The sequence below is a fragment of the Psammomys obesus genome, unplaced genomic scaffold (genome assembly GCF_907164565.1).
Source record: "Psammomys obesus unplaced genomic scaffold, mPsaObe1.curated_primary_1811, whole genome shotgun sequence".
Taxonomy (NCBI): domain Eukaryota; kingdom Metazoa; phylum Chordata; class Mammalia; order Rodentia; family Muridae; genus Psammomys; species Psammomys obesus.
The window spans coordinates 55,668,912-55,682,582 of NW_026591086.1; the positions used below are offsets into that span (position 1 = coordinate 55,668,912).

The window sequence follows — 13,671 nt, forward strand, 5'->3', positions numbered from 1 at the left end:
GGTGATGGTGGTAATGGAAGTAGTGGTGGTGGTGGTGATGGTGGTGATGACGATGGTGGTGATGGTGGTGATGACAATGGTGGTGATGATGGTGGTGGTGGTGATGATGGTGGTAATGGAAGTGGTGGTAGTGATGAGCACAGTGGTGGTGGTGGTGGTAATGGAAGTGGTGGTGATGGTGGTGGTGGTGGTGGCTGGAGGTGCTTTAAGAACAGAAAGACACTTCATCAGCATAAGTGCTTTTAATCAAAGGTCATAGATAACTAGCCACATCTTACTTTGATGATGGTGACAGACCCAAGCATTTTGCGTGTGTGTGTGTGTGTGTGTGTGTGTGTGTGTGTGTGTGTGTGTAATAAGCAAAGCAGCAACTACAGCTAAGTAACTTCTGTTGGGCGGCACATGTTGGAGAATTTCACCAAGGTCAGTGAGCACGTGCTGAGTGACTGCCTAGCTCAGGACTGGGCAGCCTCCTCCCCAGGGCACACTAGGCCTCCTCTGTGTATCTCTTGCCACTTAGACCCGTCTCCATTAAGGGTGCGTATCCCTTTCGAAGCCTCCTGTATTGGAGGAAAGCCAGCAGCCCCAAGACACAGAAGAAAGTTCCCAGTGTTCCGGTGACCACCGAGAGGGTTGTGGTCCAAACTGGAGCTTCTTGCACTGAAACAAAAGCAGATAAGCAGGTTCTGCGGTTATGAGTCCCTCAGCCAAACACTCCTCTAAAACTCTTCCCTTTCTCATATATACTTGTTTGCAAAACAAAACTGCCCTTTGCTAGAATTTTATCTTCTTTCACTCACTGCTTATCATATCCACAACTGTTTCCCAAGGAAGCGGTTATTTATTGCATTTTGTAAATCTGTTACAATAAATGATTAGATGCTGAACAAAACCTCTAAGGAAACGCTTAACTGCTTTAATAAGTTAGAAACTCATGTAGACACGAACACTAGGATGATCTTTGTGTTTCTGCTAAGTGAACAACCCTCAGTAGGAAATTCTGCTGTTGTCCCTACCCTGTGGTGGGCTCTCCTGAAAGGAGCCCTCAGCAGCACATGCGGACTCTTTGTATCCGTTCGAACGGTCGTGAGTACAACCTAAGCCTCTCCCACGGTGATTCAGTCAGGAAATCTAATCTTCCGCCCACCCTTGATAGCACTGTGCAGGAAAATAATGTATTTTTAAAATAGTTATGTCCGTGTGACGTTTCTTTAACATATCAGCTGCTGTAGGAGATCATTCCCTCCGCTCCGTCTTGTCTATCCGCACCTGACCCTCATCTAAATGACAGATCACCTTCTCGCCCTTCTCCAGGCCCACGCCTGCCAGGCCGTCTTGACTGTATCCCTCCAACAGAATTTTCTCTCTCCTTTCCTGGAGGACCTAGGAGCACCTGTTACTACTTAGAACTTGTTTCTTTTCATAATGTAATGTTTTATTAATTCTTTATTTCTTGCATTGTGTTTTAGAATTTATCTTCCAGCCTTTCTCCTAGCTCCTTTCAGATCCACCCTCCACTCACCCACACATACCCAGCTTCATGTTCTTTTTTTAATAAGATCCTGGGTCCAATTTGTGATGGTCATACTCCTGGACATGGGCTCATCCTCTGGAGCATGGCACACCTATCAGGGTTCACATTCTTAAAGAAGACTCGCTCTCTCTCTTCGTCAGAATCTATCGACTGTCAACAATACCTCGGTTATGAGACTACCCGGCTCAGTGTAAACCTGCAGACTGGCTTCATGTTGTGAAGCTCTTGAATGATCTTGTGCAGGTCTTTTGTGAGCTGGTTGCAGCTTTTTTTGTTTGTATGTTTGTTTGTTTATTTGTTTGTTTTTTGCTTTTTCCAGAGCTGAGGACCAAACCCAGGGCCTTGCCTTTGCTAAGCAAGCACTCTACCACTGAGCTAAATCCCCAACCTAGTTACAGCACTTTTTTTTAATTTATTTATTTTTTATATTAATCACTGGTTATTTACTTTGTTTCCCAGCTGTAGCCCCCTCCCTCATTCCCTCCCAATCCCACCCTCCCTCCCTCATCTTCTCCCTGCCCCTTTCCAAGTCCACTGCTAGGGGAGGTCCTCCTCCCCTTCCATCTGACCCTAGCTTATCAGGTCTCTTCAGGACTGGCTGCAATGTCCTCTTCTGTGGCCTAGCAAGGCTGCTCCTCCCTCAGGGGGGGGGGGGGGGGGGGGGGGGGTGGGTCGAAGAGCGCACCATTGAGTTCATGTCAGAAATAGTCCCTGTTCCCCTTTTTAGAGGACCCATTTGGACACTTCTTAAAACCAGTAGTTTTGGCAGGCATGGTGGCACACACCTTGAACCCCAGCACTTGGGCGGCAGAGGCAGGCAGACCTCTGTGAGTTTGAAGGACAGCCTGGTCTGCAAAGAATAGAGCAAGCTCCAGGACACCCAGAGCAACACGCCGAGATCCTGTCCCCAAAACAAACCAACAAACTGCAGATTTTCATTCTGCCGTTTCCTTAATGAGGCTCTCAAAATGACTGCCTCTTATTGCCCAAATCCTGTTCACCTTTAAAAAATTGTGTTAACATACATATAATACAGATTCGTACCATCACAGCTATTTTTAATGCAGTTTGGTGGTATTACAGCACCTTCACCTTTGTCTGTGCCTGTCATTCCCATTGTCTACAGAACATTTCTTGTTTTACAAACTGAGATGTTATAATGAATGTGCGGTGATTCCTATGCTTCCGTGAGTCCCGGGGTCTCTGCCCAGGCCCTTCCAGCCCAGCAGGGGGAGGGGACAAAGGAATTTCTTCCCACACTCTGAAACTAGGACTACTGGAACCCATAAAAGAAACAGACCAAGCACAGGTGTGTCAGCAGAAGAAAAGGCATCCAAGTCCATGAACACAGGAGAGTTGCAGAAGAGCCATCTGGTTGGCGCTGAAGACTAACTTACTTACGGAAAGTCTAGGCAGTTTTTCCGGAGAAATTAAAAGTATTCTGGAGGCATCCCAGACTGCTTGGTTCGCTGTAGTTGACCGCACTCAGCCTGCCAACACGCTGCACTCAGGGATCAAGCCTTCCTCCTCCGGCCCTCAGTTAAGCCACCTGTGCACTCCCCGCCCATCTCTCCTTCAGTCTGAAACACCTGCTCTGCGACTTGGCGGCTACCAGGCCCCTCAAGTCCAGCTTTAGAGCTGTCACACACCAAAGTCTTTCCCGAGTCCCTCACCATTTCCTCCCCTTGGTCGGAAGAGGATCCAAGTATCTCTACCCACAAGCCTGCAGATAGAGGGTCATTTCGAGATAAAGGCATTTGACATTCAGCAAATGTTGCCTTGTAGAGCTTTCTTGGCTGACTAAAGGCAGAAACCCAAAAGAAACAAGGACTGCGAGAAATCCACCCCCCAGGGGAAATTGTCATCTGTGAAAGCACAAAACTGCAGAGACTTGCAAAAATAGCTTTATCTGCCATTGCTTCCCCACGGATTTCCTTCCAGTGCTCGCCACTTTTCAGAGGCAAGCCGTTTGTTCTCTGTGCAGTCACATCTCCGTGTTTTCTCACTCCTGGCTTCAAGTGGTATCTAAGCTCCCGGGCCATTGGCCTCTACGGGTCTTCCTTTGTGCCCGAGAAAGAGCCCCATGCCATATAAAGAAGAGCATCGTATTTCTCCTGTTAATCTTTCTTTTGTCAGTCTGGGCTGCTGACCACCAATGAGCATAGAAGTTTGAAGACAAGAACATCCCTTGCTTACATTCCCCCAAGCAGAAGTATGCAGTTCATGGCCAAATCAATCAGCCTCCATGGTTTGGTATCATCTGGTGAGTTGATAGATTTTAGGCATATTTAGATTTAGGCATATTTGGTACTTAGATGATATCTGCTAATTGACAGGTGGACATGGGGAATAAGGGCAGAACTGGGTGCCCAAATCTTTTAACTGTCATTAGGCTTAATCCAAGAGCAAAGAGAAGGAAGTTTTAAAAGGATGCCTCCCAAATTAATAAGAACAGGAAGCAGCCAGTGCCAAGCAGAAGGGAAACCAGACAGATGCCAGTACCTAAGAGCTTCTCATGTTGGAGAGCAACAAGAGGCGCTCTGAAGTCATCTCGGTCACCTTGTGGGCTAAGAATAAGGGCTGTGACAGACACAGGTGGGAGGAGGCCAACAGCAGGTTCTATTCTGAAGCTCCTCAACACATTACAATATCTCTGTTTTATCTCTCCTTTCTTCCCTGAGATTCTGTGGAGAATCTGTGAAGCTATATTGGGACCTGTTCAAAAGAGAAAACGGTGTCCATGTGTACTAATAAAGATAACCTTTCCTATTTTCAACCAGCTGAAGTCAGTTTTTCAATTATCTACAGTTTGAAAGAGTGAGGAAGCATGGATCTGAAAACGTCATAACCTGAGTGCAGCCTAGTTTGAGGCTCAATGTCATCCTGGGTAAACCTGTCCGTACCACATTAGTGCAGTCAAGGATGATTCAAAACACCTGGTGTAGTTGCAAAGTAATGCCAAACAAATAAACAACATCTGACCTTTAAACCCATGGTGGCGAATGTTCCCGAAGGCTTTACAGCACTAATAACAATCTTCTACAATGCTATGCTCTATTACTTTCCACAACGGCTATTGCCTGGTCTTCGTAGCTTGTGGCAATCTCAGGCTTGTCTTACTAATCCCAACTCTGCCTGCAAATGAGATCACTCCAAGATCCTTGTCCACACATGAGAGTAAAAGTCACTTTGACTTCATTGGTGACATATTCCAATAGCCATGGGGAAGTTTTCATGGATCTGAATAGTTCAGATGAAAACTGTCAAATCAAGCAAAAGAGTAGACAGGGCCTCTGTAGAATGATATCCCTGAACAACTTAGTGTTCCCAAATGGTCCACAGCCAGCCCCTTTCTGCTGTCTAATTGGTAGCTTAATGACTTATCTTGTTAAATCTGAGGTATTCACAAAAACAGCCAATAAACTTAACTCGGCCTGAATGCTTCAATTAACTTTAATGTAAAGTCTTGCTTTACATTAAGAAGACAGAGAGAGGGCAAAAGCTCTCTTAGAAGCTGAGTGAGTCAGCCACTTAGAACTGTTCTTACCTGACAGATCAACGGCGTAACTGTAGCCAAGCTGGTCTGCGGGTAAGAAGAGTTCCTCATTAGTCACTGGTGGAAAGAAGGGAACCATGTTATACATCCGATTGTGACCGATTGGTGCCAGCTCCTGGGGCCAGGCATCTGTGGGAGGGTTGTTTTTTCTCAGCCACTCGTCGAAGATGGCGTCCGTAAAGGAGTGGAGGACCTGCAAGACAGACGGACACAGTGCTGATCAGGCCACCAGCCCCAGCCTCCCCTCGTGGAGCGTAGTTCTTAGCACGGGCACATCCGGAGCCCCCAGTGTGGCCCTGGTGATGTGTGCTGGCGTTTTGAGAACCGTGCAGTGACATGAGGACACACCTCCTCACAGGAGACCGTACACCCTTTGATCAAGTGGACAAGTAAGCGTCCGTGTTGCCGACTTCACTCTGCTTTGGAGACATCCGAGACCTGAAGTCTATCATGGTAATTATTACTCTCATAAGAAGAGAAAATATGAAAAATACATATTTTCCTCAAAATTCTGATCTTTTAGCTTAGCAGAAAAGAAGAGCTAGGTAGCATTTGCCATTAGTATAAAATAAAATAAAAACATCACAGTGGATTTTCAGATTTTGTTTGCCCTTCACCTACTTGTTTTACAAATCCTTCCCTTGAATTTTTGTATTGCACAGCAATAAAAAGTATAAAAACGTTTGAATACACAGAACACTCATTTTTATTTTCTCAAAGAAGCTGTAAAATCCTTTTCAAATACTGCAATCGTTATATGTCTCAAAACATCACCAGCGCAATCCCCAAAAGCACAGCCCTGATTTTTAACAGGGAGTAAAAGCTAGAGTTCAGTTGAGATTTCCCATCTGGCAGCGGAGCTTCCTCTGTCATTCCTAGACTGCAAGTTCAGGGTGCTCAAGGAGAGCATTTGTTCTTCCTCCTATGCCCTAGGGATGTCGGCTCAGGGCCACCATATATGAGGCCCGCCTCTCTGGAGGCAACCATTTGGAAAGGGAGCCCAACTCAGCCACACAGAGATGCCAAAGGGAAGAAAGGCTCATGAGACTACAGCTGCCCCAGCATCTACCTCCATCAGACTACAAATGAGTTGAGATCCTGTCTGCACTGGCTCAGTGAAGCCATTGCAAAGTCTTTGCCCAAACTCATAAGAAGTTGTGGGAAACTAAACAGTCACAGAAGTGTCAAGCCTGATGGAGAGGACAACACAGAACCTCCAACAGCTTCGTTGTGTGGGAAACATTAGCAGATGGTGGCTATGGCTTCAGTTACAGCACCTCAACTATTACCAGCTTAACTTGAAGCAGTGACTTACAGGAGAAGAATGAAGGAATCCCTATTTTATGAGTATATGCAGGCTACTGTACCTCTGTCTTCACAACTTTGTAGATCTAGCTAATAAAAGATGAGCATTTAGGAAGGCATATGGTACATAATTAGCCCTTAATAAACACACTAATTAATATTGTTAGTACTTGTTCTATGTCAAACACTACCCTAAGAACTTTATGAATAATGACATATGAAAACCTCAAAACAACCTGATTTAATGGATGCTACTTTCATTAAATGCTCAGGCTACTGTAAGGCAGGATGACAGTCTGGACCCATAAACGCTACAAACTCCTTGTCCCCAGCTCTAAACTGCAGATGTTAGCAGAACTGCTTCCTCCATCTTTGCCATCACCTTCATATGTGTGCACTGGCCACGTCTAGACTTCTGGTTCTATGGACATCACTTGCTATGGTTTAATGTCTCTCGGGAACCCATGCTGAAATCCAGTTTCTAGTGGAGGTAGTCATGAAGGCTCTGAGCACGTGGATGGGTTAGGGGTGTGACTGAGGGGTGAGTGGCTATGGAAGCCATTTTCTCAAAAAGAATGTTCTCCCTCCTTTGTCTGAAGCATACTCACACGCTGCCCTCCCCCCCGACCCCGTCACTATGCTGTGATACAGCACAAAGGCCCTTGCCAGAGGGCCACGCTCTTGGACTTTCTAGCCTTCGAACCCATAAACAAAATAAACCTTTATTGTTTACAATTAACCCAGACTGTGGAATTCTGTTATAGTGCCAGGAAGTAGGCTAACACGCCTTGCATAATGGATTGGGGACCTTCTGTTTTCTAATATGAGCTAATTACACTTCAAGAACTTATGTACTGAGTGATTAGGGTTAGGATTTCAGTATTGCAATGAGGGGAAGCACAAGCTAAACCAGAATATAGGATACAGAAGTGGTAAGAAGAGGGAGCGGGGTACAGCTATGATACAGAGTAAACAAAATGTAACCAATAAGAAAAATAAATAAATAAATAAATAGATAAATAAATAAATAAATTTGTCCAAAGGCACACAGCTGGTATATGATAGAGCGAGAGTTTGAACACAGGAAACCCAGCTCTAAAGCCAGAGCTCATCTTACAGTAAAATGTCTATTTTGTCTTTAATTCTATGTGTGCCCCTGTGCCTAAGGGCCAGGGATGTGTGCTAGGGTACCTGCAGACCCAGCAGACCACTGCCGCTGGGCTCAGAGCAGCTGTGAACACTGACATGGCTGTGAACTCAGGTCACGTGCAAGAGCAGTGCACACGCGGCTGCTGAGCCACCTCTCCAGCCCATCCTCGGCCTTTAGAGCCAGCATCATCTCCAGCCCATCCTCCGCCTTTAGAGCCAGCATCATCTCCATCGCATCCTTGGCCCTTTAAAGCCGGCATCAAACTAAAAGTCCCACCTGCCTCTGCCTCCCAAGTGCTGGGATTAAAGCACGTGAGAGCCAGAGTTCTTAAACCACGTATTAACCACACAATCAATCGCCCTGCTTCAATCACTCATCTAACTCTCAAGACCAGCCACAGTAAGAAATCAGTTTTCAGGTATATCCTCAAGAGTGAAAAGGGGGAGTAAGTATAGAATTTGACTTTGGCATTCCTAAGCCATTTATGAAGGTTTATGATCTCTGAATCCAAGTCGGAGATAAAATTGTGATTAGGAAAAAGACAAGAGGAACTCAAGACACAAAGAAGATTCAGCATCTGTGCTGCAAGAGGCTAATAACTTGCAGAATACAGTAGAAACCTCCCAGTGCAAAGCATATAATTAAAGAAAGCAGACAAAACTCTAAAGCAATTTATAATTGGCAGAGATAAAAGAAAGGAGGAAAATAATGAAAGACAATAGGTCTCATAAGGACCATAAAACATACAATAAATGCTCTAGCAGGAACGACATACCGAGTGCCCAATTTACAGAACACAATAAAAGACAGGAGCGGCGTGTTCTGAAGAGATGCAAGATTACAATAAACATACGGCAAGTAGTAACTTATCCACAGGCTACAAAGAGAAGCAGTGCAGCCTGTACAATGGGGGTTTTGCTAAGGCCGTGGACCCTGCTTCTAAGCAAGAAACCTGTGCTCGTTCTGGGACTTTAGTTGCATCTTTGTTAGACACAAGTTGAAAATTAGGTTGGGCATTATTGCTGTAATCGCCAAATGTTATTTCAGGGTCAGATCTGAGGAGCAAAAGTCAAGTAAACGTATATTATTATGGACCCTTAAGCACTACCCAGAGACATAACTGTAGTTTGGTATTAAAAATTTAGTATTTAAGAAATAACATGACAAATTTTTGCACAGCTCTTTTCTGCTTTGTTCTAGCAAAATAAAGATAAATACAAGAAGTGAGGAGGGAAATAGTAAATCTCACCTCAGAAACACTGCTGAAGGAAATGTGAGGGCATGGCTAAGAATCTTTGTAATGTAACCCTGCAGGAAAAAAGCAGTCAGCCACACACATTGTTCTCACAGGCAAGAAAATACCACAAATGCACATAAGGGTGAGGCCTGCATCTGAAGGGCTTGAGCTCATGTGAAGGGCTTGAGCTCGGATGCCTAGAAATTCAGGTTCTTGCCACACTGAAGGAGAGAGAAGCCTCTCTACACCTGGAGAAGAGAAGTCATGGCCAGCTGAGTCTAGCTGCAAATAGGTGCAGACATTATCAAAGAAAGACCAGCTCCCAAGCCAGCCTTCCGGAAGACATCCTTCCCATCAGAGAGGCTGCTGTGGTGCTAACATGTCACTGTCGCAGCTTCTGGACTTGGAACTCAGAGGTGAGTTCAGATGGGATTGTTTAAAAGCCAGGAGGCAAGCGGCACACGGGCATATAGGCACTAGGCTCTGATTTAAAACTTTAGAGGTGAAAGACATAGAAATAAAAATTCCTTTTCCAACATCTTTAAGGTTAGACGTGATGGTGGTGCGTGCCTTTAATCCAGCAAACATTCTCCTGCTTTCTGCCATGTGAAGGCACAACAGCAGCAACAGCACAGCCTCTGTGAGCACGAAGCCGGCCCTCACCACACACACAATGCTTTCCCTTGAACTTCCTAGCTTCCGGAGCTGTGAGAAATCAACGCCGGTTATTTGAGCCTGGTCTGGCACTGTTGTTACAGCATCCTAAAGGAACTAACGCACATTTGTAGGAAAAAGAACAGTTGAGTACCAGAAGGGTGGGGAAGATGGCTCAGCTCAAACCCATGGCCCACACTGTGGAAGGAGGGATCTGACTCAGTAAGTGGTCCTGTCATGACGATACACTACAGGACAGGTGCCTGTGCGTGCGCGCGCGCACACACACACACACACACACACACACACACACACACACCTCCTCTGCTGACCTCCAAATCACCAAAATGCAGACGGTGAACAGACAAACTTGCAAGGACTCACATACACATGAAAAAGAAAATACAGAAATCATTATATTAAATGTGCATGATGGTACCATATATGAAATATATGTGTGCAAATATTTATGCATATATACCTATACATATATTATGACATGTAAAGGGGAACATGTGTACAATTTTGAAAATTCCGAGCAAACACAAAGGTTAGGCGGGACGGAGTTCTGCTATTAAGGATTAACTTTCACAGAGGTGGCCAGTTCAAAGCACAGGAAGTGAAGGCTGAAGAGAGAGCGCTGTGGTGGCGTTCAGAGCCAGTCTGCCCACAGCTAGCTGCAGGCCATTTTTTGTTGTGGAATCATCAGAACCCTGGGAGATGGGAACTGATGTTGATGCTAGACCTCCAGGTGTGCACATAAAGTATGGCTGAGCACGACAGCCATACTTCATCTGACCGGTAAGGAAGCACACTCAGTTCAGGCCTTAGTTCTCAACTTATGTGTGGCTACTCACAAAGCCTGGTGTTGACAAAGTAACACCCCCAGACTGAGGCCACAGAGGCCTTTGCCCGAGGTGGTCAGCCATCCTCGATGGCACTTCAGCTCTTCAGAATTTACTCACAGACAATGCTACTTAAGACCCAGCCTTACATTAAACTGCATATTTTGAAAGTCCACACCACACTTACGAAGCATAAATACAATAAAATCAATGGCCCCATCTTTTCAGAAGCCACGAAAAATTATTCAGACATGCCCTTCACCAATTAGTGTTAACTGTGCCGAGCATGACCTAACAGCACTAAATTAGGTCAGCTATAATAAAAGCAATTGTGATGGGATCAAGTTAAGAACTGTCTCAACTGACAAAGGCGAAATCGTTGGAAGAATAACATGGAGGAAACGTGTGAATGGGAGACTCTGCCTTGGCGCTTGCTAGCTGGTGGGGTACTCCTCAGCTTCCCCAAACTGTGAGCTTTCCACATTTCAGACCAGGGCTACGGCTTAGCAGAGTGTCGTGAGGTTAAAATGTTATGCTTGTGTTACACCTCTAGAAGAGGAGCTGTCACTGAACAAACACTTCATAACAAACAGCTTCTTACTAACAGGAAACAATATGGAAAAGAGGGTTTGGAGGGCTGAGCCGGGGACCCACGTCAAGTATGCGCGCACTCTACTGGCCTACGCCCGGCCTTAAGAGAAAAGCACTGAGCCTGTAAGGGGGAGCCTGGAGGTGCTGTCAATGACCACACCAGATTCTTATAAACTAAAAAAAAAAAAAAAAAAAAAAAAAAAAAAATGAAAATTTAAAAATTACATGAATGTGTTATTAGGATTTCCATTAAAAACATCAAAACAAAGAATGTAGCAACTTGTTAGTCATTTAGAAAACAGATCAATCTCATTAATTCTGATTCTATTGGATATTTGTGATTTCTTTAAAAATTGTATAGAAGTCATGATGAAATGAACACATAGGTCACATAGGAGCAAATGTTAGCAAGGTTTTTAAATGCCTAGAAAAGATATTGAGTTTCATTTATAAGAGAAATTCAAATTAAAGCTTCAACTTAGCAAAGAGGAAAAGGCAAGACAGCACAGGGACAAAGAACACAGTGACAAAAGAAGGGACTAAGAATGAGGGTGTTCTGTCACTTAGTTAGGCGGGACAGTCCTTCAGCCTTCTGTGCAACTCAGGGTTTTTATCAAATGTCCAATTGTTGTGTCTACCCTTCTGTCCCAGGAATCTACCCTGTCACCTTACCTGTTCTACATTATTTATCATAAGGCTGTTTATAAATCAAAAGATTAGAAACTACTAAATGCCTGCTGTGACTTCAGCGTGATTTGTCTCGATCAAAATTAAGGTTGAATTTTAATTTCTAGCGTAAAGGTGCTGAGAGGTAGTGGGAACTAAGTCCTGTGCGACTTTTCTCCAGCTAACACCCTTTGGGGCCGGCAGTGAGTACTGAGCTGTGACTAACTAGAGCAGACATTACTGAAGTACGATTGGCTTCCTCAGCTCTGTGCTTCCACTCTTGAGAAATGCTTTCTTGCTTTCTGTCTTCACCATGAGTCAACACTACCTGAGGCCTTCAACTCCAGATCTCAGCGCTACATCCTCGGACCTCCAGAACAGGAGCTAAATAAATCCTTCTTGTATAACTTACCAAACCTCAAATTTTTAGGGAAGGTTGGAGGTGCCGTCCACTGGCGGAGCGCATGATTAGCATGCATGAAATCCTGATCCCAGAACCCACATACGAGGCCGGGTGCTAATGAGCACACACCTTAAAGTTCCAGAGAGCTCAGAAGCAGATGCGTTCCAGGGCCCCACAGCCGGCCTGCTTAGCTGAATCCTGAGCTCCAGACCCTGTGAGACCCTGTCTCACACAGTAAGTGAAGGACAGCCGAGACACTTCATGTTGCTCTCTGGGCCACGCATGCGCACAGACATGCGCTCACATCCCTAGATAGCCACACTATTCGTCAGGCTCCTATCACTGTAACAAAGACGGTGACCACAAACAGCCCGAAGGGAAGTGGTTTATTTCGGCTTGCAACTGTAGCCATCATGAAAAGAAGCCAGGAACTCAGGCAGGGACCAAAGCAGAGACCACCAACAAGTACAGCTTGCTAGCTTGCTTCTCCTGGCCCGCTCTGTGTTTTTCTATGCACCCAGCACTCTGCCCAAGGATGGTGCCATCTGTCCTTAGCTGGGCCTTCCCACATCAATCATCAGCCAAGAAAATGCCCCACAGGCTAGCCCACAGGTCTACTTTGAGAAGACATTTTTCTCCATTGAAGTTTCTCCCTCTCAGATAATTCTAACTTATGTCAGCTGACAAAACCTAGATGGCAGAGAGAGATGGGGAGGTGATAAGACTAGCTTTGGAGTCTTAGTCAACTTAGAATTGTAGTATATTTGGTGGAAAACCAACACACAAGCTAACTAGTATTACCTAGTTACCTCATGGACTTCCTTACCAACTCAAAGAGCTTAGAACTCATCACGCGAACTGTGAAAAAGGATAACTCTGGAGCCAGAAAGAGAGGCCGGCTCTCTTTCTCGAGGGCTGGTAAGGCTGTGGAGAAAGATGAATGCTCATATGGTGTTGGTGTAAAATTAGCAAACCCGTGATGGAAAACAATGGAGAAAGTCCTCAAAAATGAGAAAAGGGACTGCTGTGTGCTCCCAGAGTCCGCCACAGTGTTCACATCCAGAGGAGAGAGAATGAAAAGGACACTGGCAGCTTCTCATCATGCTATTCACAATTGCCAAGATGGGGAACCCACCTGCATGCACAACAGCAGACTTGACCTTAAAAGGTGGAGGATGGGCTGGGAGTGCAGCTCAGCTGGTAGGCTTTCCGCCTGGATTCCATCTCTCAAACCACGTAAGCTGCCTCTTAAAATATGACATTACATTAAAAGGTGGTGTCTATGTACAATGAAAGACTGTTCAGTCACTTTTTTTTTTTAATGTAGAGTCATATGTAGGCCAGGCTAGCTCTGGAATTACTATGTAATCAATGATGGCCTAGAATTCCTGATCCTCCTGCATCTACCTCATGAGTGTTGAGATCACAGGTACATAACATCATTCCGTGCTGCTTTCTGTTCAGCTCAGGAGGACAACACAGGTGCATCTGCAATAGAGAGACAGACTGCGCAGCCTCTTCTAAGACGCTGCCAGGAAACGTGTCCAGAGGCCCTGGGAAGAATGTCACTTGTTTCCAGAGAGAGCTTCTTTCTCAGCAGGTAACTGTTTAACTTTACAGTGTATTGGTTTCACCATTTCTCAGATTTTCTGGACTACATCTAAATTTAATTCAGAAGAGAGCAATGCTTAGCTTCCCTGTGGCTAACCTCATTTTCTATGATGTGTGGA

General features: G+C 45.1%; 1 protein-coding gene across 1 annotated transcript in view; it reads right to left on the bottom strand.

Moving 5' to 3' along the window:
* Positions 1 to 244: 244 nt before the first annotated feature.
* Positions 245 to 13,671, bottom strand: part of Dct (dopachrome tautomerase) — a 34,343-nt gene continuing 20,916 nt past the window's right edge. The window contains exons 7-8 of the mRNA XM_055609822.1: positions 5,082 to 5,283; positions 245 to 660 (exon numbers count right to left, since the gene is read on the bottom strand). Coding sequence (XP_055465797.1) covers positions 488 to 660; positions 5,082 to 5,283 — 375 coding nt within the window. The 3' untranslated portion in view covers positions 245 to 487. The remainder of the gene's footprint in view (positions 661 to 5,081; positions 5,284 to 13,671) is intronic.